Source organism: Papio anubis, chromosome 6 (genome assembly GCF_008728515.1).
Source record: "Papio anubis isolate 15944 chromosome 6, Panubis1.0, whole genome shotgun sequence".
Classification (NCBI taxonomy): domain Eukaryota; kingdom Metazoa; phylum Chordata; class Mammalia; order Primates; family Cercopithecidae; genus Papio; species Papio anubis.
In genome coordinates, this window is record NC_044981.1 from 85,738,082 (window position 1) to 85,762,773 (window position 24,692).

Here is a 24,692-nt window from a genome sequence, read left to right on the forward strand (position 1 = left end):
ATCGTATGTGAGTTCTAATTATGCTGTAATGTCTGCTTTAGATCACTTCAACCTCTCTTTATCTGGAGAGGGGTTGGGGCTGGGTTAAGAATGTGATGAGAAGTGTTCCATATAGTGCTAAAATTCTATGATTTCAAGCCTTGAAAACCCACAATGGATTCAGGATAATAAACAGTGAGAGGTACTTTGTTTTCCTCTCATTTTTTTTTTTTTAAATAATTTTTAATTTTTGTGGGTATATAGTAGGTACATATTTACGGGTCAGTGTATTGCTAATGCACATTTTAAAAAGAGAAACATGTTTGTGACATGTGACAATCAGTATCAGTTGTGAGAAATCAACAAGATACAGTAGAATAATTAGGTTTTAAAAATGAGAATGGATTCAGTGTATTTAAAAAAGAGGCCATTGAACATTTGCAATATTAAAACAAATAAGTTGGCCCTAATACAAATTTCACAGTACTACTCCTTAAGTTTAAATCTTTTGCAAAACGATTCTTTGCTACATGTTTCTTTTTACCTTCTACTTTCCAAGAAACTCTTAGCACCTTCTATGCATGCTTGTTTGTCCCCCTTGTCATTTCCAACAGCTATGAAACTAAGAAATATAAGACTCGCACTTTTAGTGCAAGTTTCAAAACTGTCTTTAGATCAGCATGGTTAGATTTAAATCCATAAACTAATAAACAAATCTTTATATTTTAAGAAATGTCTATCTCAATAAATAATATGCTAATATGTTTATATAAAAAACTAAGGAAATATTAAAAAAAAAAAGGCATAACTGTAGTTTTTGAATATGTGAATAATACAAGGCATAAATAAGAGGAACACATAACGTCTGACAATTAACCAAAAAACTCAAAAGTAGTCTGTGGCTGAATTTATGTTACTGCTTGTAACCAACTACTGAAGAAGTTTTTATAGTAGCTATTTTTTAAAATCACTGATAAAATTCTGAGAGTCACAAATGCTCTCAAACTATTCAAACTCATTTAAGTTGCTCCTTCCTTTAAGACATTTACAATTACTTATTCTATCCCCACATTAACTGCAAAGTTTAAGAGATATAGGCAAACCTGACTTACTAAAAGTATTGGATATGAAAGTGGTTCCAAGAGTACAGAAACGCAACACAGCAATTTAAGGCGGCAAAAGAAGACTAAGCCAAATTTAAACCGCAGGGGCAGTCTACCATCGGTAGACATGAACTAGAATTGGCCTTTGACCAGAAATTTATCCCTATATTTATAAAAAGGAATTGGAAGTTATTTTACAGACAAAAATAAAGCTCAGCTTTTAATATCTTACCTGAAAGACTAGGAAAATATTTTCATGAGTCAGGAATTTACGCCCAGTGTTATTATTTAGACTGACATTTAAAACCTATTTAATACCCTCAGAAATCTTAGTAGCTAAAATTATACAAGCACAAAACACAGAGATTAAATGATGACTTATATGATATTTTTGCTAAAGTAACTTCTCAATAATATAAATATTTTTAAAATGGGTATAAGTTGGTAATGTGGATTTCCATGGGTACTTTATTATGGTAGTCACAGATAATTAAATCTATACATGAAGGTTGTATTGAAAATATTCTTTCTAATCTAAAGGTCTGTAGGCTTGATCTAATTTTGGCTTTACTACAGTGTTTCATAAGGGAATTTCAGAATTTTATTATTCTTACATGGTCTTCTACAATAGAAAGGTGTCTATTCTCCAACAGAGGCTGGGCGTAGTGGCTCACGACTGTAATCCTAGCACTTTGGGAGGCTGAGGCAGGCAGATCGCTTGAGGTCAGAAGTTCAAGACCAGCCTGGGAAACATGGTGAAACCCTGTCTCTACTAAAAATAAATAAAAAAAAATATTAGCCAGGCATGGTGGCACACGCCTGTAATCCCAGCTACTTGGGAGGCTGGGGTGGAAGAATCACTCGAACCCAGGAGGCAGAGGTTGCAATGAGCTGAGATCACACTACTGCACTCCAGCCTGGCTGACGGGGGGACTCTGTCTCAGAAAAAAAAAAAGAAAAAAAAGAAAGGTGTCTATTCTCCAATAGAAAGGTATAGTATGAAGAAGGAATTATTCAAAACTATTACGTAAGTTTTTGATTTACAGTTTAACAGAACATTTGTTTACACAAAAGGAGGTGCAGAATGAAGATGGACAAAAGTAGTATGATAAATCACATCCCTTAAATACATAATAACAATGTATATTAATATCACTCAATATGCGACGAGACCTTTAAAGCAAATCCTTTCCATGATCCTCGACACAAGGTTTCCTTATGAACAGAAACAACACTGGTGGGTTTTACTTCTTTCCCTTTCCAAGTGCTATTTTCCTTTTGTTTCTGGATGGTAACACACTATCATGAGAGCAAGGAAGTGGCGTCAAGAGCCCGGTGAGGCACACTGTGGAGAGGCCGGCATACAACATGGATTAGTATCTACTGTGTGCCCTGGTACTTTCACCTCTGTTAAGAACTCTGGGAGCTGGGTGTTATGGTCCCTATTTGTAGATAAGGGTGCAGAAGCTCAGGGAAATTAAGGAACTCGCCCAAAGTCACATATTTGACAATAAAAGTAGATTATAAGGTCCATATGGAAATGTAATATGTCCACTTCTCTAAATAATCATAACTGTATCATCTTGCAGTCATAATTTTCACTGATTGAAGCCCCCTCTAAGAGAATTCTTGAATATAGATCTATACTGAATACAATTCCAGAAGTGGTATTCAGGCATTTATAAGAATGTATATTGTTTTAGTGAAACACAGAATGGCTTACCCAGGTGTATAAAACATAAATTTGTGCGGTCGTCGGTAGAAATTTATTACCAAGATAGGTTAACCTTGCTCAATGATATGACACAGCTACAATTCATCATCACTTAACAACTATTTAAATAATTAATGACAATGCAGACTATTAGAAGCTAAAATACCCAAATGTAAGAGATCTAGGGCTATAACAGCATGCATCACATCTAGTTTCACATGCAAGATAGAATGATTAGAGTATAGAGTTTGTGTGCTTTGGAATCAGGTCTGGATACAAAACCTGGTTATAAGAATTACTGGCAGTATAAGGAAGTAAGAGACTTAGGTCAGTTTTTCTCATCCTCACTTTACTTGGCTGCAAATGAGATGAAAAAGTACCAACTTCACAGGATTAAGATCCTGATAACAGGATTAACATTCTGATAATGTATACTAAGAGCCTATCTGGCACAAAGTCAGTGCACAACAAATGGAAGCTGTTATTACTCTAGTTTTCTAATTGATTTGGGCATAAGTGTGATCTCTCCAAATGAGGTGCTTGGGGACTAGGCTTTATTGGTATTGTCAAAGCCCTCTAGCCAAAGACTGCCAGGAACACACTAATAGTGGAAAGAGTTGGGTTTGATATTTATTGCAGTGAAGGAGAATGCTTACCATGGGGCAGCATGGGTTGTATCAGTAAGAGGGTTTTAGAAAAAGAATGTATTATAGAATTTAGGCTTTGGTTGGGTGATTTTGGGGAAACTCTAAGGAAGGAGGGGTTCATTCCAGATTGGCTGCTGTCAGAAAGCAAGGGCAATTCCACAAGGAGGACAGTCCAGAGTGAGGACCAAGCTGTAATAGGTACAGAAGCAGCAGTCACTCTTAATAGCTGGGAGAGGACAATGTTAAGTATTTTGTGGGTGGCACAGTGACCTTGTTTTTGTCTGTGCTTAGAAAACATTCCGAAGTAGTCTTGTTTTGTCTCCTTTTATCATGGGCTCAGCATTGTCTTGTCTGATGTTGGTATTCTGAGAGATTATGTCCAATAAGACAGTAACATGGTCTAGCTCTGACAGCCAGTCATTGAGAGTAACGCCAGCTTCTAACAACAGTGAGGCCACAGTGTCAAATCAGTTCCTGGATGTCAGGGACTGCTTTTTTCTTTCTCAGTATCTTTTCAAAGCTTCTAGGAAGTCACATCTATTGAGCGTTTAAAAAGCTTCCTGAATTAATGAAAAAACCATGTTTAAAAGTGAGTTGTATGTTGTAAGAATGCAATCTTTTACAACTATACTTATATCGTTACTTTTAATTAAGAAGCTTGCTTCATTTACTATTCCTCTCAAATGGATGGCAGCAGAAAAACAACCAATTTAATTTTAGTTTACAGTTGGAAATTCTAAGTGATTTTACTAAGATTATGTTTTGAGTCAAGAGCCACAGTACAATCAGTTTACTTTCCTCTACAAGATGTAATGTTATTACATTTTATTAGGAAGTTCTCTCTCTCTTCTCTGATGATTGTACTCAGTGGGCCAGAGTCTTTTCTTCATGCATTCCCATGGCCAGAAAAAGAAAAAGAAATTAACTCCGAGCATCTGCCTAATCACACTTAGCCAGACTTCAAAAAGGACGGCACCTTCCAATTTTGAAAACACATATTGTGAATACTTTTCTTCCTCAAATGAATATTATCTTTGTGAGTAATTTAAAAGATTTAATGGTCACTTATCATACACTTTTTGGGAGAAATGTTTTCATAGCACATTAGGATTAGTATTTGCCACCCTCATGCCAAGCTGAACATTAGGTATTTTAAGGTTATAACAGAAATAATTTTGAAAGAGTGGATCAGTTTTAAAATGTGGCTACACAATGGTCATATATCACCTGTTTCAAAACAGGTTTTACTGCCATATCAAACTCTCCCTCACCCCAAATCTTTCAGAGTGGTCTATGACAGTTCCACAAATAACTGTCCCACACTCATAGTTGGCCTCAGTTCCAGCGTTTTACTACCTGAAGGTATTGTGAATTAAAAGGATAACAACCAAAATCTCAAATAATGTGGAACTTGTGAAGAAATAAGTAAGACCTGGTGTGGGAAGATCAGTCCTGAATTATGGCAACACCTTTATTCTAGAGTCTACAGAAAAGCTTTCAAACTAGTAGCTGCTCCTGATATGTCTTAGGGCAAGCTTCTCATTCCTAGTCTAACACTTGGCTAGAAGTTCTCATAACTGGAATATCAGTGGCAATAGTAAACAGAGTTTAAAAGGCTGAGCTCATCAAGCCTCCAAAGAATCAAAGCAAACAGCAGATGTCAAACTATCTGTTACTAAATGGGCTAATTACAACTTTTAAGTATCTGAGGGGGAGAAAATGAGAAACTTCAGCCAAAAGTTCTGGGGTCTTAACAAAACAGATATACTGAAAAAAACTATCATTAAATAATGAAATCAAGATTTAGAGTCACTAGTATCACAAAACATAATAAATTAATGTGTCTATATCTATTTTATTTATATATGTGTGTTTATAAGCATTTTGTGAAATAAACATATTTCCAGATACAAATGAAGATCAAGGATATTCACCACTTAAATATTTGAAGTGGTTTTTGGTAAGCTGGTTAAGTGGATGGGTATAAAAGACTTTTTTATTAATGACTACAAAGAATCTCCAAAATTTAAAGTATATTATGAAAATGATATAATAATAAAATACCTTTTTAGGATGACAAGTACTAATATACATTATCATAAATTACATCAGATTGTTTTTAATATATAAATGGTAAAATTTTATAAAAATATGGATCATGAAGTAATAATTTCATTACTTAATACTGAATAATTTAATGCTTAATACTTCTTAATACATAATAATTTCATTACTTTATTAATTTCATTACTTTTACGCTGCTCTCATAAAACTTATACAGCTGAAAGCAAACACCTCATAATTAATCTTCATTCATTTTACAGAATATAGTATATAATAAATTATACATGTCAAGTGTATTAATCTGAATAACAGAAAAAACAATGATTGAGCTACTTTTATATACCTGGTGGGTTAAAACTCTGCACTAATCAGTAATGGCTTAAATTATAACACTGTCTGCATCATCTGCAAAGCAGTAATAAAGAGATAAGGAGAGTTCAGAGGAGGAGCCAGAAATATAAACAATGAAATCTTAACAACTGGAATAGAAGCTTTCGAGAGTTTACACATTTGCTCAGTAAATATTAACTTAAGGATATTTGAAAAAAATATTAATCCAGTGGATATGCCAAGTTAAAAGATGTTAGAGTTCTCCACGTATGCCAATGCCCTATGTGGCCCTAGAGGAGTAGCAACTTATTGGGGAAATGTTTGTTACCCTTATTAGTAAAAAGGAGACACACTAATGATTAACTTTAAAGGACACTTTAATGATAAATCATTACATTATAAAATTGAATACTTACTAAAACATATAAAAACCATATAACATATATACAGTGCTAAAGAACAATTTACTTTTTCATGGAGTTTAATAAACCTACTTTCAGAAATTATCTTTCAAGTTAAATTAACAATGGCACCTATGTTTTTTCCCCCCTAAGTGTTTAAGTTCAGGTGCAATGAATTTCTCTATCACAACTTTAGGTCAACTCATAAAACTAGTTTTGCAGAGTAGATTACAGTTAATTCTTGGTTTCTGCCTAGTATTCTTCAAAGATAGAAAATTTGAATGTTGTCTTACCTGACCAGGTTCTGTTCCAGTTACAGTCAAGTCTTGGATGGATCTACGTCTTGGCTGTCCGTTGCCTTTAAAAAGAAGAAAAAAAGTAAAATACTAAAATCTATTCAAACAGACAAAAAGGGTGTAATTGCTACAGCAGAAAGTTGGAATTTGTTGCTCCTTGTATCTACACAAAATGTTTGTGGGGGGAAAAAAGTGAGTTTATTGCTAAGAAAAAAAAAAAAAGAAGAGAAAGATGTAAAGAAAGGAAGAGAAACAGCTGCAGTGTTTTAACTCAAAAGTTGCTGGCCTACAACAGAGTATGTCCTAATACAATAACCACTTCTACCACATGAATAGCTGCTGAACTCTCTTCCACCATCTTCTGTCATGTGTTTAAATAGATGAATGCTTGGGGGCTGGGGCTGATGACGGCATCTATTTCAAGGGCCTTACGTTACAGTTTTTACAGCAAGACAGCTAGCAGGTTGTAAGACACAACTGACTTTAACTGGCAGCAATATCTTTTTCATTTCAGGGTCTAAAAGATGCTTAGGCTTAAATTTATTATACTGAGTCACGCTTACTTAATCCCCATTAGTCTTTGTCAGAATCCAGTAATTTATTATTTGTGAACAACAACTCTTACTTTCCCACTGGATGTTAATAACTGTCACTCTGTTCTCAAATACACAGCTTGTTGAAATGGGCTCTTTTGTTAATTCTGCTTTAGAAATTTCTATGCTTATAATTTATTTAATTAAAAATCAATTTATGAAAGAATTATACACATATAAGTCCTCAGCAAAACAATGAATTGAGCAATAGCTTCACTTAGCACTTTTATTTGGGAATAAGGCTGTTTATGCAGTATCTTCTAACATGAAAGATCAGCTGTCTAAAAGGAAACACCAAAATACTGAGTAACAGCTGATACAATACTCAAAATTCTTTTGACTCTGAAATCTGTATTATGTAATTTCTCAACTAGTGGCAACAGTTAGAACATGTACTCACTCTAATTGTAGTTTCCTGATTAGTAGACAGAATTCATTCTTAAAATTTTAGACTTCCAGAATCTTTCATAGAAACATAGCACCTTAACCCACATGACCCCATTATTATGCTGCAGATAAACTAAAAGGACCTTACAATGGAATAAGAATGTTTAATGGAATAATATATGTAGTGAATATAAAAACTCAAATTTGTAACTCCTCTTGCAAATGTAAGACATCATCAGTTTTTTCCATTTTAAGTTATGTTTTATGATTCTTTGCATAATTTGAATTCAAATTTACTTCAAATGTCATTTTATTCCAAAAATTTCAACTTTTCATTACAAATTAAAACAACTGTGCATGTATTGAATTAGACCCACTAGATCACTTTTATGAATACTTTCAACTACCCCTGTTTCCCGAGGACAAAAAGGATCCCCACAACCATGACTAATAAGCAATTTTAGGCACATTTCATTCAACACACTCATTCTAAAATTAGCGGTGATGAGACAGGCTTGAAAAAGTGTCTGGAATTCTCTTTTCAGATTAGCAACATGGCAACATTCGTGAATCTGAGGAACCACCCAACACATGTGTCTATAAACCATTACATCACCATTGCAATAACAACAAAAACTGAACTCAAATTTAGGTGGAAGAATAGGAGAAAGGGGAAGTAAAAACTTTTAAGGAAGTAAGGTAAAGAAGAGCTGACAGTTAACAAATGCCATAAAACGAAAAATCTTTAAGCTACCACATGAATCAAAGCAAGCAGTGTTAGGCAATGCATTTTAATTAGCACAACCATGGCAGAAACCATCTGGCAGATAGTTCAGACAAAGCAAAACAGGATTGCAATCAACAAATACTTGTTGCTCCAATATTAAATTTTAAGTCATAATTTAGAAATATGAATGTAAGAAAAATCAACCTCCTATTACTTCAAATGAAAATTACTGGGTGTGTTCTCAGTAAATTTGAATTGATTCTGAAGTTTTTTGCAACAGAATACTAATTTAGACATTCACTCATTTTACCTTTTTTGGTCCTTTGATATGTACATACCTATATTATACATGGTAGTGTAGATGAAAAAGTAGTAGAAATGAGGACAGCATGATGTAAACAGATGCCTGATCAAGGAATCTGAAACCTGCATGTGCTATCTTGAGTATTTCATTCTGTAATGAATTCTGGAATGTTCATGTCTTATAATACAGAACAAATTACACTTTTTAGAATGACTTCTAAGAATACATCACATTGCCAGTGCATACTAAATCTGCACTCCTGCCCCCTGCAAATAGAAAGCAACTTAGGGGTCAGTTCCATTCTTTTTACAGTAATTTCATTAAGACAGAGCTCCTCTTCAAAAAAGCTGCTCTTTTAAGTACAACTGATTTCCTGAGCTGGTATTTAAAAGTTATCCCGGAGTTCTTCCAGAGACTGCTGGCTTAGATCCCAGACAGTCACTCCTATAATTTTTCTTATCAGTTAAGCTCATAGTTTTCCTTGACTTACACTACTCTTATTTTCTACTTTAAAACTTCCTGAAGACTGTCTTCATGTAAAAATCAGCACTACATTTTCCGGGAGACCTCTCTTAACCTAAATGTTAGAAATTTTGAGAATCACAAGTTTTGAATATTACAAATTAAGGGACACCATTCTCTTCATGTGTAAAATACCCAAGATTAAAAAAAAATGCATAGCATGATATAGTAGCATCACATTACTGCTTTATGGTAAACTGAACATGTAATTTTAAAATATATGTTCTCATTTAGGTGGCCAAAGTTTCATATTTCTTTACTAATTTCAACAAACTCTGGCTCTTTCACTGGAAAAGTTGGTCAGGTGGTTTATTTGCTTTGCAATAAAACAGTTTTATTAGGTTAGAGTTGAATTTTTTTAGGTTACAAAAAGTGATCTTGGTAGACTATTCAATATGGCAGAAAGGCCACCTAAATATTCATTATAAGTTAGATTAACTTCCCTATTTAATTTGCCACAAATACAGAATTTTATTGAAAGTGAGGTGGCTATATACAGAAACTAGTACAGTACATCTTAGTATATAGCACCCCTTAACCCCAGGATCCCTATCAAAGGCTTACAACTGCTAATGACACCACCTGTGCTAGGTAAGAACTTGCCAGATCTAGAAAAACTCAATTCTGTCTCTCATTGCCTCTTCATATTGGTGCTGCAGTAGTTTGGGGGAAATATTTAATAACTGACATGCTTCCAGTTAAAGATAGGCTTACAAACATTAGTTATTGACCAGCCCTTGAACCAAATATAGTATTAAAAGAGTGATCTTTTCATCCTGGTGGAGAAAGCAAAATAGTGCTCACATGTCCTTGAAAAGTATCTCTGCTTACAGTTGTTTAAGCATTCTATAAAGCCCTCCCCACCTAGGTAATTTATTTGCCAATATCTGACATTTGAAACTTCTGAAGGAGGGCAACAAGATACAAGTATTAGAAGCCTAACTATTCATCTATTTTTCTGTTAAAACGTTTGGGCCTTTCTACATTCTACTTATTATAATTTACTACGTATCATACTCTTAGTAAAAAAGTTAAAAAACCAATATACAATAGAGCTAAACGTCCTTGACTGAAATTAAAAGCGAATACGTGTTAAGTTTTTGATCTAAATGCGGCTGAAATCATAAGGACACCTAAGGTTTCTTTTTAGCTTTAAGAATGATATTACAAACAATAAATATCAATTAAGTTCAGGCTCTTCAGGAAACTAGACAAAAATCTTACATATTTCAGTAAGATCTGACTCAAAAACATTTGTATATTCAATCTTCTCTTGCATATCCTTAAGAACAGTATGTAAGACAGAAAATCCTCTTTGGTCAAGGCATTTTATTGCTCTCGAATGTTATGCCATATTATTTGGGCTTAGAAATAACAAAAGGTACAATGTTCAAGGTTCTCAAATTGAAGCACTTCAAAGCAATGCTCATCTATAGAATGGATAGCTTTCAAGTACTTAAAACGAAATCAAACATTATAATCTAATCTGAACTAAGAAATAAATTCAGAATTATCTATGATGATATAATAGCATTAAAAATTTCTGTAATTTAGAAAATTTTACTCTTGCATATCACATTTGGGAAACCAGTTTCACTTTACAAAAGCAAACAAGCAGGTATCAACCATGTACAACAAATTTTATATCAGAGTAGAAGTGCAGAAGACTAATGTTTAATTAAATCGTTTATAGGTGGTAAGTATATATGCATATGACAGTATTTTTTTCCAGTAGGTTTTAGAATGCATTATCATTACAGTTTATTTCCTTAAATGCTATAACTACTCACACAAAGGCTCCAGAGCAGAGCTGCCCATCTTCCATTATTGAAGCTACAAACATGAAAAAAAATTCGCTTTCTTAACTACTTATTCTCTTACTCTACATATTAAACTGGAAAAGTTTGTTCCTCTTTTTTGGTAATATTTAGGCATTCTACCTGTTCCTCTTTGACACTTGGATTTTTAAAAGAAATGTAAAACTTAGGTATTCTTCTAACATCAGATGAACTGCATTGAATGTATTATATAGTTTCACAATCACAATAATCTATTTCATTTGTGTATTTGAGATGAAGGTGGGTGAAAAATAGATTCTTGGAAGCTTGGATAGTGACAAAAGGAAAATACGGGGGAAAGTAAAGAAAATCCAAGCAAAACAAAGATCTATGTTCTTACTGCCCATATTAAAGTCCTAGAACCAAAAAAACCTAGAAAAACTTCAAGGAATCCAATAATCTGCCACCCATTCCTTTTCTTCAAATATAAGTGTAACAAATTAGATGTACTGGCTGAAAGGAGAAAAGATATGGTTTTTAAAACTCAAGTTTTAACAAAAAACATTTAAGAAAATCTATCTTTTTCTCTAAGTCCCTTCCAACTTATCAGCAAGCAAATGCATTAGAAAACTGTAGTTCAAAGGTCTAAATACTGGGCAACAAACTTCCACATTTACATTTACTTTGCTTAGGTAGCACACTGCCGCTTGGCAGGACCTCCTCTACAAAGGAAGAGTCAGCAAAATGTCACACATTCTACTGGTAATTTGCTTTTAGCTGCGTGTCTTCCCTGTAAAAAGGAGCCAGGCTAATCTATAAAGCTCATTCTTCTAAGGGCAGATGGACAGTGGAAAGAAGGAAGGATTACCATACAAAGGTTTGCCAATTCTTCTTCAGAGCCAGTGATATGGTAGAAGAGGTATAAAAAATTGTACAGTCTGACCCACAGGGAGTCCTAAGGTATTAAAGGTTAATTTCTGTATGACCTGAGAGACTACTAAATTGATAAATACTGCTGTTTTGCTAAGTTGCTTTTTCTTTCACATTTGACTGATGGCATAGTATACATATTTTGAAAAGCAAGCAGAAAACAAGATTAGGGTCTTCGCATTTCTTTATCTATGACTAGGTTGGACATTTTAGTGACTATAAAGATGTATATACAAAATCTTTTTGTGATGCTTGAAGGATTGCTTTTATTAAGAGAGGTAGTTCATTCCAAGAAGTACATTAGACTTAGTATGTTGCACTTGACCAAAGGGAAGTATTATTGAAACTACTTATCCATATAAATAAGATTTTAAAAAAGCTATATTTAAAAAGAATGCTTGCAATTGGGTTTTGATGTTAATTAAACAGTTTGAATATATCAAGACGTGTTTGCTAATACCATAAAGCTTGTGGGAAATCCACTTAGAACAAAAAAAATTCTAGAAAGTATTAAGAAATTTTGGAAATTAACTATCACCCTTCTTTATAGTTAAAATGTCATGTATGAAATCTGAGATATTCCCACAGGGTGGGCGATATTTTTATATTTAATTAAAAAATATTACCTATGAGCACATTCATAACTGGCTTTTATGTCCACTAGTATCAATTCTACAGCTTGTATTCTTCTATTAAAAAAAGTGCATCTGAGTAAGTTAATGTTTGATATCTGAGGGGGGAGAAGCCTAAAAAGAATGTTTAATAAAAGGTATTACTTTGGGAGGCCGAGGCGGGCAGATCACAAGGTCAGGAGATCGAGACCACGGTGAAACCCCGTCTCTACTAAAAAAAAATACAAGGGCCGGGCGTGGTGGCTCAAGCCTGTAATCCCAGCACTTTGGGAGGCTGAGGCGGGCGGATCACAAGGTCAGGAGATCGAGACCATCCTGGCTAACACGGTGAAACCCAGTCTCTACTAAAAATACAAAAAACTAGCCGGGCGAGGTGGCGGGCGCCTGTAGTCCCAGCTACTCAGGAGGCTGAGGCAGGAGAATGGCGTAAACCCAGGAGGCGGAGCTTGCAGTGAGGCGAGATCGCGCCACTGCACTCCAGCCTGGGTGACAGAGCAAGGCTCCGTCTCAAAAAAAAAAAAAAAAAAAAAAAAATTAGCCGGGCGCGGTGGCGGGCGCCTGTAGACCCAGCTACTCCGGAGGCTGAAGCAGGAGAAATGGCGTGATCCCGGAAGGCGGAGCTTGCAGTGAGCCGAGATTGCGCCACTGCACTCTAGCCTGGACACAGAGCAAGACTCGTCTCAAAAAAAAAAAAAAAAAAAAAAAAAAAAATTAAAGGTATTACTGAATAATATTTTCACATGAATAGCACTGCTGCTCTGGCAATTAAGAGAATTAAGGTTACCTGATTCCATAAAGGCCCAATGTCATAAAAGAGGATCTCCCTGGCTGAAGAGCTCTCCTTAATGTGAACACTAAGAGAAAGCAAGAAGAAATTACTCTAGCTTCTCTGACTTACACAAAAGAACAAAAAATGGATGTGATTTGGAGTCAAAGATCCAGGTCATGGTCCTGGCTATATGATTCTGTAAAAACTACTACACATCATCAGATCTAAGTTCTTCATCTGTTAAACGGCTTTAATTTCATCTGATAACCTAGTTATAAGGTTGTCAAAAAGGTGAAATAATATGTACTTTAAGCTACTTTGTAGGGCACAAAGAACATCTAATTGGGGGGGTTCAGCCTCAGCACTGTTGACATTTTGGGCTGGATCAGATCATTCTTTGTTGGAGGAGACTGCCTGGTACAAATCAGGATGTTTAGCAGCATCCCTGGTTTCTGTCTACTAGATGCCAGCAGTACCTGACAGTTGCAAACTATTATTCTTTCCTTATTTTTCCCTCCCCCGTTAGCTTGTACAGTATGGGCTATACTGCCACATATAAATTTATTCTTAATGCTTAGCCATAAGATTATACTGCCAACTGTCTAAGTTTTCCTGATTCCCTCAAACATTTAAGGGAATCACAGTTCAGCAGTATGCAAGTTTAAATGCTTCCACCTCTTTAAAGTACTAGACCCTTATACACAGTACCTTTCAGCATGGAGGTAAAATGATCTCCATGTAAAATAATCTCTTTGTTAATTTCTAAAGCAGTCCAGATTCAATAAGTACAAATCACCAAGTGAAAAATGGGTTAACTCTATTCTTTAAATAGCAATAGTGATGATGTTGTAAAATAAGAAACCACTTTGATAACCAGGGAAAAATAAATATAAAATAGTTTTGTACAGACAAAATGGCACCTAAGAATTGTATAATTCATATTTTTGTTTTTGTATGCTAGTCCCTCACCAGTGGAGATGCTTAGTAAGTCTGTTCATTTACTTAATAAACATATTTATTAAACACTATGTTAATATGCTTAATATGTGAAGCACTGAGCCAGCAACTGCTGATAAAATCAATAATAACCACCACCACCAACAAAAAAATAATGCACAAAAATATGGTTTCTATCCTCACATAGTTTTCAGTTTAGTAGAGGAGAAAATAACCATTAAGTATTCAACTAGAGTATCAACACTACTAAAAACAATCACAGGTAAAAGACAGCGTGCTGAAGAATTCATCCAACTCACACTCATGAACATGTGTGGAAAATATGTATTTCCTTATCAAGATTTTGGGTAAAGAGGTAGAGAAAAACCTAAAGGGATAAATAAATGATCATTTTGATAACACATTAATCAATATTGAAGGTCAATATGCCATTTAAATTTCTATTAAAAATGGTAACATATTCATCTACGAAATGATCACCGTAAGAATAAAGCAGTTTACCAATTTTAGACACTGAAGTACCATGTGTAAGTTAGGTATAAAAACATGTAATTTATGAGATTTTCCTGATAATACACAAAAATCAGAATTGACCAATTATTTTACATGATTCTTTGGCAAGGTACCCTGCAAAACAGCACATCTCATTTAGCTTTACTTTTTGTTTTCTAGGTTAAGGCGAAATGCTATTTAGCAACTCTCTTCTCTCAACTTCGTATTCACTTGCTACCAACAGAAAGAGGCTAGGATAGAAAGTCTAGAGGGGACCCCAAAAGCAGTAACTCAGGAAGGAAAGGAGCCAAGGAAAAGAACAAATTTTAATTAGGAGTTTCCTCTTTCTGTTGGGTGCAAAAAAGGTCTGGGTTTAAGCTCATGTGCTCACTTAAAAGTAGAGAGGAAGTTGGTAGAATTCTGGGTTGGTGTTCTCCCTTCTCCAAAAAGGTTTACTTTCTCTTCTATTTTATCCTCATTTATTGCAGATCAGAGGTATCTTTTCAAGACTGCTTCAGAATAAGTGTAGTTTTCCAATATGTCTCCCTAATTATTGCATGCAAGGTATCCATTTTTCATGTCCTGTAAAAATTGGAGCAAGAAGCATTTTACAAGTACCAGGGATCATTATTCTGGTTCCACAGCTATTAGACCAACTCAGGTGGTCTGTGATACCTGATATGACGATCTCAGGGACATCCAGAATGTTGCCAAATGAAGCGGTTTTACGGTGGCCCCGTTTAGGCTTGGAATAGGCTGCAAAAACACATATATACGGTATACATGCAAACAACCACAAACAGTAACACAGAAAATGATTAACTACAAAAATAGACTCATTTTCAAATAGTTCATGTTAATAACATTTCATGCAGAATGGCATGCAGAACTACCTAACTTTTCATCCATGCTCAGGAAAGGCGAGATTAAAGAGCAAACAACTACCAAATACAAGATGTCTTACACACTGGTTTTAATCAGCAGAAAAAATAAAAAGAACAGAGACAAAGCTGCAGGGTAATGAGGAAGCAAAATTTCAAATATATTCATAGAAACAGTCTACCTAAGTGAAATCACTGATATGTGATGGGGGTGGGGGAACGAAGGAGGAAAGGAAGAAAGGCATTAAAAAGTAAGTAGTCATATTTGTTTTAATTACACAAACACAGGAATATATGTTCAAGTTAGGTGATTCTTGAAGTGTGCTATAAAGTAAAATTCAATGATTAAATACTAATTATTGAATCAAAGTGTGAAATGTATATACTTTTGTAATCATACATATTTCTAGTAAACCAAATATTTATTATATTTTCCAAAGTTTAGGGTACATTCACAGTAAACACAAAGTCTGTCAAAAGGCTGGAAAGTATGAATCTTTCCAAGTAAGACAATTCATGAAAAAATATAAATTGTGTAAAGCTCAAAGGATGTACAATAGCATTTGTTCTACATTTAGGCAAAAAAAGATAGGGTAATTTTAATGTGTGTGGTTATCCTTCTAGCAAAGTCATTTCTGTAAATAATAATAAAAAACCAGTGCTTGACTAGAAATATGATACCAGCAAAGACATGAAACCATTATTATAACAATTTTCAGTTTTGAGACAGCAATCAGAATGTGGCAGATCTATCCTTAATAACATGCCTGAAGTGAAAAGGGTTCCTCAAAGCGTGAGGGTATGTCCCTGTGAGTAGGGTTCATCTGACACTACAGTGAGACAACCCTGCTCCGAAGAAATACTTGTGATTCATGGAGACTCTGGGCTTGTCAGTGGCTGGTGACTTCTCAACTTGATAGTTTCTGAAGATCCATCTGTGGCAGACACAGCTATCTTCTGCCGGTCTCTACTCTTCCCTTCTGTTTTAGCAATAGTACTCTGATTTTATTTAGGACAGAAAAGTCATCAGATAAAAAAGGGCAGATCTCCTCTTCCCTTGCAGCTACGTGTAGCCATTCGACCATGTTACTCTGACCAATGACATGTGGACATTGTTAGGAGAGGCATCTGGGAATGTTCCTTCAAAGAACTTGGATGCCTATTTGCCCTACCCCCATGTCTTCCTTCCTGCTGCCTGGAATGTAGAAGTGATGAAAGGGAACTTTAACAACCATTTTGGTGCACAGGATAACTTTGAGAATGGAAGCTATACAATAGGGATTACGGCACAGAAATAGGAGACCAGTTACTTCAAGATCACAGAGCCCACTACCTTCAGACTTGTTTATGTGTGAAAAATAATGCTTATGTGTTATAGACACTGTTATTTTGGAAATCTGTTATATCTAACGGATTCTAATACTAGCTGATAAAAATCAATGATCACGATTAGTTGAAGACAAGTATAGTATGATGGTCCATCTTGACAACTTCTTTCTGAAAGAGCTCCACACACAATGAGAATATTCTATTTAGAAAAAAACCAAATAAGTGAAAAAAATACCTAAAAAATTGGTTAGCTAAGTTAAAAAAGATGCAAATACACATAGAAATATACATTTATACGTATATATATAGTTAAAAGACTGGGGTAAATACACAAAAATGTTAAGTGTTTATCTCTGAGTGGGGTAATTATGTAAGTTTTTTTGGCTTGTTTACATTTCCACATTTTCCACAACAGAAATGTGTTTACTTTTAAAATCAGCTCCCCCCAATCCCTGGAAAGAATCAGCGAAAAACAACAAAGTCCAAACTAAACCAGCATTACTAAAATGAAACCTGGTCAGAAAATTAGGTTGTCAGTTTACTTAGGTAACAAAACATGTAATTGTTTTTGTGCTGACCAGTTCTTCCATGATTAATAATTTTAAGAACTGAACAATGGAATTTAAATGCTAGCTTTTCCAAGATCCAATAAAATTATGATCTTTTACTTTACAATTAAAAAAATTAACCATAACCAGCTTAGCTAATATTTTGTCACTGGAATGAAGGAGCAGATAGAAGGTCAAATCATACGTGGATCTGGAATACATTTTTCTGTTAAATTTGAAACAAAATATTTGCTATTATTAGAGTTCAGCACAAAAATCTAGTAGTATCACTCAAAATCCCCAAAATATTCCGGTTTTGGCAGAATTTCTCACTCAAGACTTTCAACTCATGTTTGAGCAGAAAGAATTACATTTGATAAAATCTGTAAATGAGGAAGGCATACTTTCTCATCCAAATAATTTTACAAGTCATACCTTCCTTATTTGGAATTTGAGATAAATGCAAAATTATTGCTAGTAACTTAGAAAAATATATTGTAAACCTACTTCCTATTTAAAAAAAAAAAAAAAGACACACACACAAAACCTCTGACAACTGAAACTACCATGGCCAAAAAAGCTTATATACATTTCACTCTTCAGACTTGTAGTTCCTTTTTACCTGTGGTTGCAGCGATCCTAGCTTCTATTTCAGACATGTCAGCACTCATCCTCTTTCCCTCAGAGGTTGGGGGCAAGCTCTCCACACTGCTCCCACGGGAGGCTCCCAAGCTTAAACGTCCAGATTCACTCTGTTAAAATTACAGGTCAATCTGAATTACTGAAGTTCTTTAGATTTAGCAGTCTTAGGCAACCTAAAAGGAGGAAGATGGCAAGTAGGATTCTGATGGATCCTGTTCTGCTCTGAAAGGAGAGGGAAGTTTGCACGAGAGGGAGCTACAGCAGTAAGGGAAAGCAAGCTGCAGATACTGTTTTTATGAAAGAGTAGTCACTAGAACTGGGGCTAAAAGCCCCAATTATTCATTAACCTAAATGCCTCAGGCAAAATGAATAAACTCACTCCTTACAATATTTTTAAAAATCAACAACGGCAAAAATATAAATCTGAATAGCATGAAATGATACACTTAGGACAACTCCTCTAACTGGGCAGCACAGCCAAAATATATCCGTTTTACATTTTTAACCATCAACCATTACATTTAAGGATTATTATAGATAGGGAGTTAGAGTTGGCAAAGGTAGCAATCATTAGAAGGAAAAACCATTTGGTAATAAATGGTAGGAGAATCTCATTACAAGTCTCTATTTGTAAGCTCTTCTATATGTTTCAGGAAGAAAATTCAGGATTTATAAAATAGAAGATGGTAAATAATTAATTTCATTTAGTATAATATTGTGACTACTGTTAAGGTTACCAATTTTACTTGTAATAACAAAACAAACCTGTTGCTTTGCCTGATTTTTCAACAGTTTTGACTCTAAGCGCTTAATAGTATCATTTGTGGCAGGAACTTGCTCCATATTAGTGTCACTTTTATTACTCGTATTTGTAGAAGCAATGTCCATGAATGAGCCTAGGAAAAGCAGAAACATTTATGACTACTGGTTGGAAATAATAAAAATGCTTCACTTAGTATTATGTAACTTACATTCTTTTATAAACTAGCCAGGCAGGAACAGAAATAAGACTTTTCAAGCTAATGAAGATATCCAAACAAACCCATTTTAAGCAAAACTTAAGGCTAGCACAAAAAGGAACCAAGATGCCTAAATAGTCTTCTAATAGTCAAGAATAACTTAAGGTTTTTAACCTGAGCTAGTAGAAGAACTGAGGGCTATTAATTGAGATGGGGAAAGACTACAGGAAGATTGAGTTTGAAGGAAGTATCAGGAACTCTGTTTGGAAAATACTGAGTTTCTAGTAGATGTAAAGTAAGTAGTTGGATATATGAGTATAGAGTTCAGGTATAAGATGGAAAAAATTATGAGCCAGCAGATGATATATAATGCCACAATACTGGATGAGGTTACCAAGGAAATGAGTGCAGACAGATAAGTGAAGAAGCCAAATGACTGGGCCCTGGGCACTTCAACATTTCTAGGTTGGGGAGATGAGGAATAACCAGCAAAGAAAACTGAGAACAGATGGCCAGAGATGTAAGATGGAATCTAGGCTAGTATGGTATCTCGGAGGCCAACTGAATAAAGTGCTGTGTGTAAGAAGGAGAAAGTAATGAATTAGATCAAGTGCTACTGAGAGTCAAGATGAGAAATGAAAATGATTCCTTAAATGTAGTGATGTAGAGATAACTAGTGACCTTGACAAGAACAATTCTGAAGAACTGGCATAATATGTCTGAATGGAGTCGGCTCAAGAAAGAGGGGAAAAAGAGAAGCTAGAGAATGCAAATACAGACTACGTATGTTCTAGGAATGATCCAGTAGAAAGTTAAAGCTGATGATGCAAGAGAGAGAGGAGAATTGCTCAGAAAAGTAGATGGGATATAATGCAGATGGGATATAATGCACAGGCAGAAAGGTACACCTTTGGCCAGAAGTATGGATAGTTCAGCCAGAGTAACAGAAGAGGGCAGAGTAGATGGGCACAGATGTTGTGGAAGCTGTCTTCTGATTACTCCACTTTTCTTAGATGAAGAGCAAACAAAATCAGCTGAGAGTGAGGAGTGGTGAGGAGGTGTTTGAAGCCCGAGGAGAGGCTACAGTATAAAATTAAGACATATAGGAGGAAAGAGATGAACTACAATATAGTACAACTGTCCAATAGCACTAAACATGCATGTGAGGATATCTCCAGCCATATTCAGCTGCACTGGTACAGGCAAGGGGTAACCCGAGTGTTAGCTTTTATTAGGCTTGTGGTTTAGCCAAGCAAGCTTGAGAGAGAGGCTAGAAAGATGAAAATCATTCCCAAAGGAATTATAATAGTTGATTGGAATTAAGTGGAGGGAGAAATAAAAAAGGACCTAAGAGGACTGAGGACCAGTGAAAAGGTGGGAGGCTAAAAAAACTCAAGGTCACAGTAAGAAAACCAAGAGAGGGTTTGGAGGACGTGGGAGATGCAAATTATAGAATTTTAGAGAAGTACATTTTAGAATTCAGAGCAACTCAAAATATTTTCAGTAAAACTGGAATTTGAGAATAACTAGCCAAACTATAAACCATCTCAAAATAAATAAAACTATTCTTGAGGTGGGAGAAATAGATCAGTAAAAGTATTCGTCAATAAATGCAGGGTAAATACATATGCATATAGACACACACGTAGTTTTTAGTTTTAATTAATAATGAAATGCTTATAATGCCACTATATTTTGAGAAGTACAATATTTCTAAGTTACAGTATTATTTCTACTATCTTTTTGATGACCACAAATTATATGTCCCACTACTACTTCACATTTCGGAAAACTAAGGAACTTTTAACATAGCTTCTTAAATCAGAGTCTCTGTAGAAAAGAACAAAAATTAGGGTGTTCATGATGAAGAAATGTGTTAAATACATTTACAATAATTTCTAATACCACTTGATCTAGTAGTATCCATTTAAAAGTTATCTTTAAAGTTAAGAATGACATTTACTGCAATACAATATGCCATCTTTTTATTCATAATTATGTAGGAATTCCAAGACTTGGAAGCAGGTCTTCAATAACTCTTTAATCAGGGTATCTTCATGAAGAATGATGCACCTGTAAACTTAAATTGCAGTCAATCATATGAAATGAAGGAATTAAAATGCAAATGGGGACATTATTCATTACTTCTTGATTATAATTTCACGGGAATAGAGACGAAAGAAAAATCGAGTCGATACTCTTCCAATCTATCCATTTACCTGTACTGGTGGCAGAGTTGCTCTGTCCTTCATCTGAATACTGACAAGGATACTGTAATGGCTCATCTGCTCCTGGAAAGTACTATATATAAAAAAGTAAACCACAGCTTAAAATTTCCTTAATACAAATTAAATCCTGTTAATGCTTTATTTTCCCTAAGGTATATACTAAATTTGTAGGTGCCTAAGTTTTTTATTTTACAAAGATTACAATAATGTACTCTTGGATTTCAACTTTGATCAATGCCATGCACCTACCTAAGAATCTAGCTTACATTGGAGTCTAGATAGTCTTGAAGAAAACAGCAAATATTTCTCTAGAGAAACATATGAAATAAAATAGTATCATTTCTCATAATTATATAAAACATATTCATGTTCTCACAATAGTGATGTAAACTTCCGTATTGTTGCAATGACTGTTAGTCTGATAACTGAGACTATTATACCATAGAATAATTGTTAGAACATTTTAAATATTAAGAGAATAGATTATGAATATCTTTCTACAAACTGGAGGCATAATATTCAAAGTATATGCTGGACAAAAATATTAGAATTTAGAGAAAAAAAGGAAAGGTATTCTCCTCAAATTAGACAAAGCACAGACTTCAACAACTTACATATCCCAAAGTTTTAAGTAATCTGACTACAGAGACTAAGTTGTTTTCTTATGCAAAAGGTTCTACATATGACTGGTATCCAAATATGATGGTAAACTTTTAGTAGATTAGTTCAAGCTGCTTTGCCTAAGAAATTTTTAATAGATTGAATAAACAACCTTTTACCATTTAGGAAATCACTTAGTCTATATTTAAGAAGATTGTAAGATTCTTCTACTGAACAAACTGTTTCAAAATTCAGGCACTTTCACAGATATGTGAACTTTTTAAAGTCAAGATATCACTTCACAGTTTTTGTTAATGTACCAAAAACCAGACGTGTAAAATATTCCAAATAATTCTAATGGTGCTTAATTCATAGACTAGGAAAATTTGATAATAATTTAAAAAGGGTTCTTCTAAACAGAAGGAAGTTTAACTTTTTACTGGGATATAAAAACCTGATAATAGGCCAAATAGTAAAAGTCACTCAAATAAATGTGTCTGAGAATGCAACCTATTGCCTTGCATAAATGACTAAACGCTTGATGAAAATTGGCATCAGAAAAATGTAAAATTTAGTTTAGCATATATTGAAGTCATAATATTAATGTATCTAAGTCCTGTGACGGCTTTAGAGATTATTTCAGTTTCTCCCACATTACCGATGAGGCAACAGGCCCAGGGACAAACATACTTGTCCACTAATGTAAGCAAAAAGAAAAAAGCAAGTCTAGAAACCTAGTCCAGCCATCTTTCCAGTGATAAAGAACTAGATTTTCCCTCTCAAAATAATGTTTCCTCTTCTGACTATGAGTAATAAATGCCCATTCTCACTTAGAAAACATAGTAATATATAAAGCAGAATATCATTAAAACTCAGCACATATTAAATTCCCCTAAATCCAAAGCCCCTCAAAAGAAGGATTATACCCGCATCAAGTGAGTCATTATTTTCACAATTTCCTCCATTGAAGGGCGCTGGGAAGGATCTTTAGACCAACAACGAGTCATCAGGCTCTCAATGGGCTTAGGTAAATTTTTTATCAGTGGTGGTCGAGTACCTACAGTTGAAAATTAGAGGAAGAGGGGAAGAATGTATTTACCCAAAGAATGATGCAAACTCTTTGTACATATTTCCAAAGTGGTATTTATTTTATAGATCTTGTAGTTTAAGATCCATATTGGAGTAATAAAAGTGCTTTGTAATTTTATCAATTAACAAGTTAGTTCTTTTATTCCTTACCTCATGGACGTTCAATTATTTACTGAAAACTGACAGAAAGCAAGCAAGCAAGCTGTCCTGGTCAATGCTGTCACAGTCTCTACAATGATACTAATGGTAGTAATATTAAAGGCAGTATAGGAAACTGGTAAATACAGCTAAGATTACTCAGATGATGGTACTGTTTGATAAATCTATGAACGACCTAAATAGTTAGGCAGACATTTGTTTTTGTACTTGTGGAATAATGTAAAAAACTGGCCATTAGTTACATGATTATAAATAAGGCATAGAAATGAAATAAGAGTGGCGCTAAAGTTAAGAAGCTAATTAATTTTCCTTCATGAAAAGCTATTTTCCCAAGCAAATGTAAAGTAACTTTACTAATGAAGAGGATGCATTCTAACATCATATGTGGTTAAAAACAATACCAGAACTATAAAAGAAACAGGATGGATGCAAGGACATTGAGTCCATAAGTCAATATGACTGAAGATATGAGCATTCAAGTCAGAAGCATCTGGATTTGAATCCCAGCTCTACCACTTACTAATCTTGTGATATTAAGCAAGTTATTTAACTTCTTTAGGCCTCAGTTTCCTAATCTGTAAAATGAGGCAACAGTACTTACCTTCTAAGGGTAGGTGAGAATATAAACAGGAACAATATGTGAAGCATTATTATGCTTTGCTTTTTCTCCTTGATGAGGCCCTTGCTTCTTCAGGAGAAAAGGGCTACAACTCTCCAGTTATATTAACCATGTCAGAGATTTTATGTATGTATTTTTTTATTTTTTCCAGGATCTAGCCTGAAGTTTCTCCCTAAGAGACAGCCAACCTAGACAGTGGGCTCTGGTTGTGTACTGACGGCCTTTCCCTAATCAGCGCAGCCAGTGAACATCCTCAGCTGCATGTGTAGACCAGGACTGCTCTTAATCCTGCTCTGCTGGACTCTGGGGCAGGGACAGGGCAGAGTCTGATAATGGTAAAGGAGTCTCTTAACAAAGAATTGTACATTTTAATGTTACAGATAAATGATATTCTTTAGGGAAGGGGACAGGAGCAGTCTTCCAAGTAGAAAACACAGTAAGTACATTTAAGAAAAATTGCGTTTTACGAACCATTATGAACAGCCCACATGATTCGGAAAGCTGGGCCACCAATCTCATCAAAGGGTTTCCGACGCGTTATCACTTCCCAAAGAATAATACCCCAGCTGAAGACGTCACATTTTTCACTGTAATTACTACCTAGAAAAAAAAAGGTGGTATATAACCTAAAGACTATTTTTCCACATGACTTACAGAAACAATGGCTTACATTTTGAGAATGGGTATCATGGATAAAAACAAGGCTGTCACACATAGAACTAAGAAACTACTCTTTCTGAAGTACTTTGTCTTTTCAACAAGTACATTTTTAAATGAATTAAGTATCAACGATACACTAAGAAAATCTACTTCAGAAACTTGGTTATTTTCTATCTTTTCATCATGAGGCATAGGACTTGACTTTTATGTATTTAGACTGATACTTTCTCTGGGGCAGAGTATGAAACATCTGTACGTTCCTTTATGTTGTTCATTATTATTTTATTCTGAGACAGGGTCTCATACTCTCATCCAGGCTGGAGCTCAGTGTAGCCTCAAACTCTTGGGCTCAA

At 34.7% G+C, this 24,692-nt stretch overlaps 1 protein-coding gene across 7 annotated transcripts in view; it reads right to left on the bottom strand.

Moving 5' to 3' along the window:
- Positions 1-24,692, bottom strand: part of MAP3K7 (mitogen-activated protein kinase kinase kinase 7) — a 72,945-nt gene that overhangs the window by 14,824 nt on the left and 33,429 nt on the right. For 6 of the 7 annotated variants that reach the window (XR_004184363.1, XR_004184362.1, XR_004184364.1 and 3 more), the window contains exons 7-13: positions 24,151-24,279; positions 22,739-22,869; positions 21,204-21,285; positions 18,791-18,921; positions 18,006-18,135; positions 15,301-15,381; positions 6,532-6,596 (exon numbers count right to left, since the gene is read on the bottom strand). Coding sequence is in view for 2 of the 7 variants with exons in the window: in XM_021937614.2 (XP_021793306.2) it covers positions 6,532-6,596; positions 15,301-15,381; positions 18,006-18,135; positions 18,791-18,921; positions 21,204-21,285; positions 22,739-22,869; positions 24,151-24,279 (749 nt within the window). In the remaining 5 variants the exon portion in view is untranslated. The remainder of the gene's footprint in view (positions 1-6,531; positions 6,597-15,300; positions 15,382-18,005; positions 18,136-18,790; positions 18,922-21,203; positions 21,286-22,738; positions 22,870-24,150; positions 24,280-24,692) is intronic. The other variant, XM_021937620.2, reaches the window with a different exon arrangement.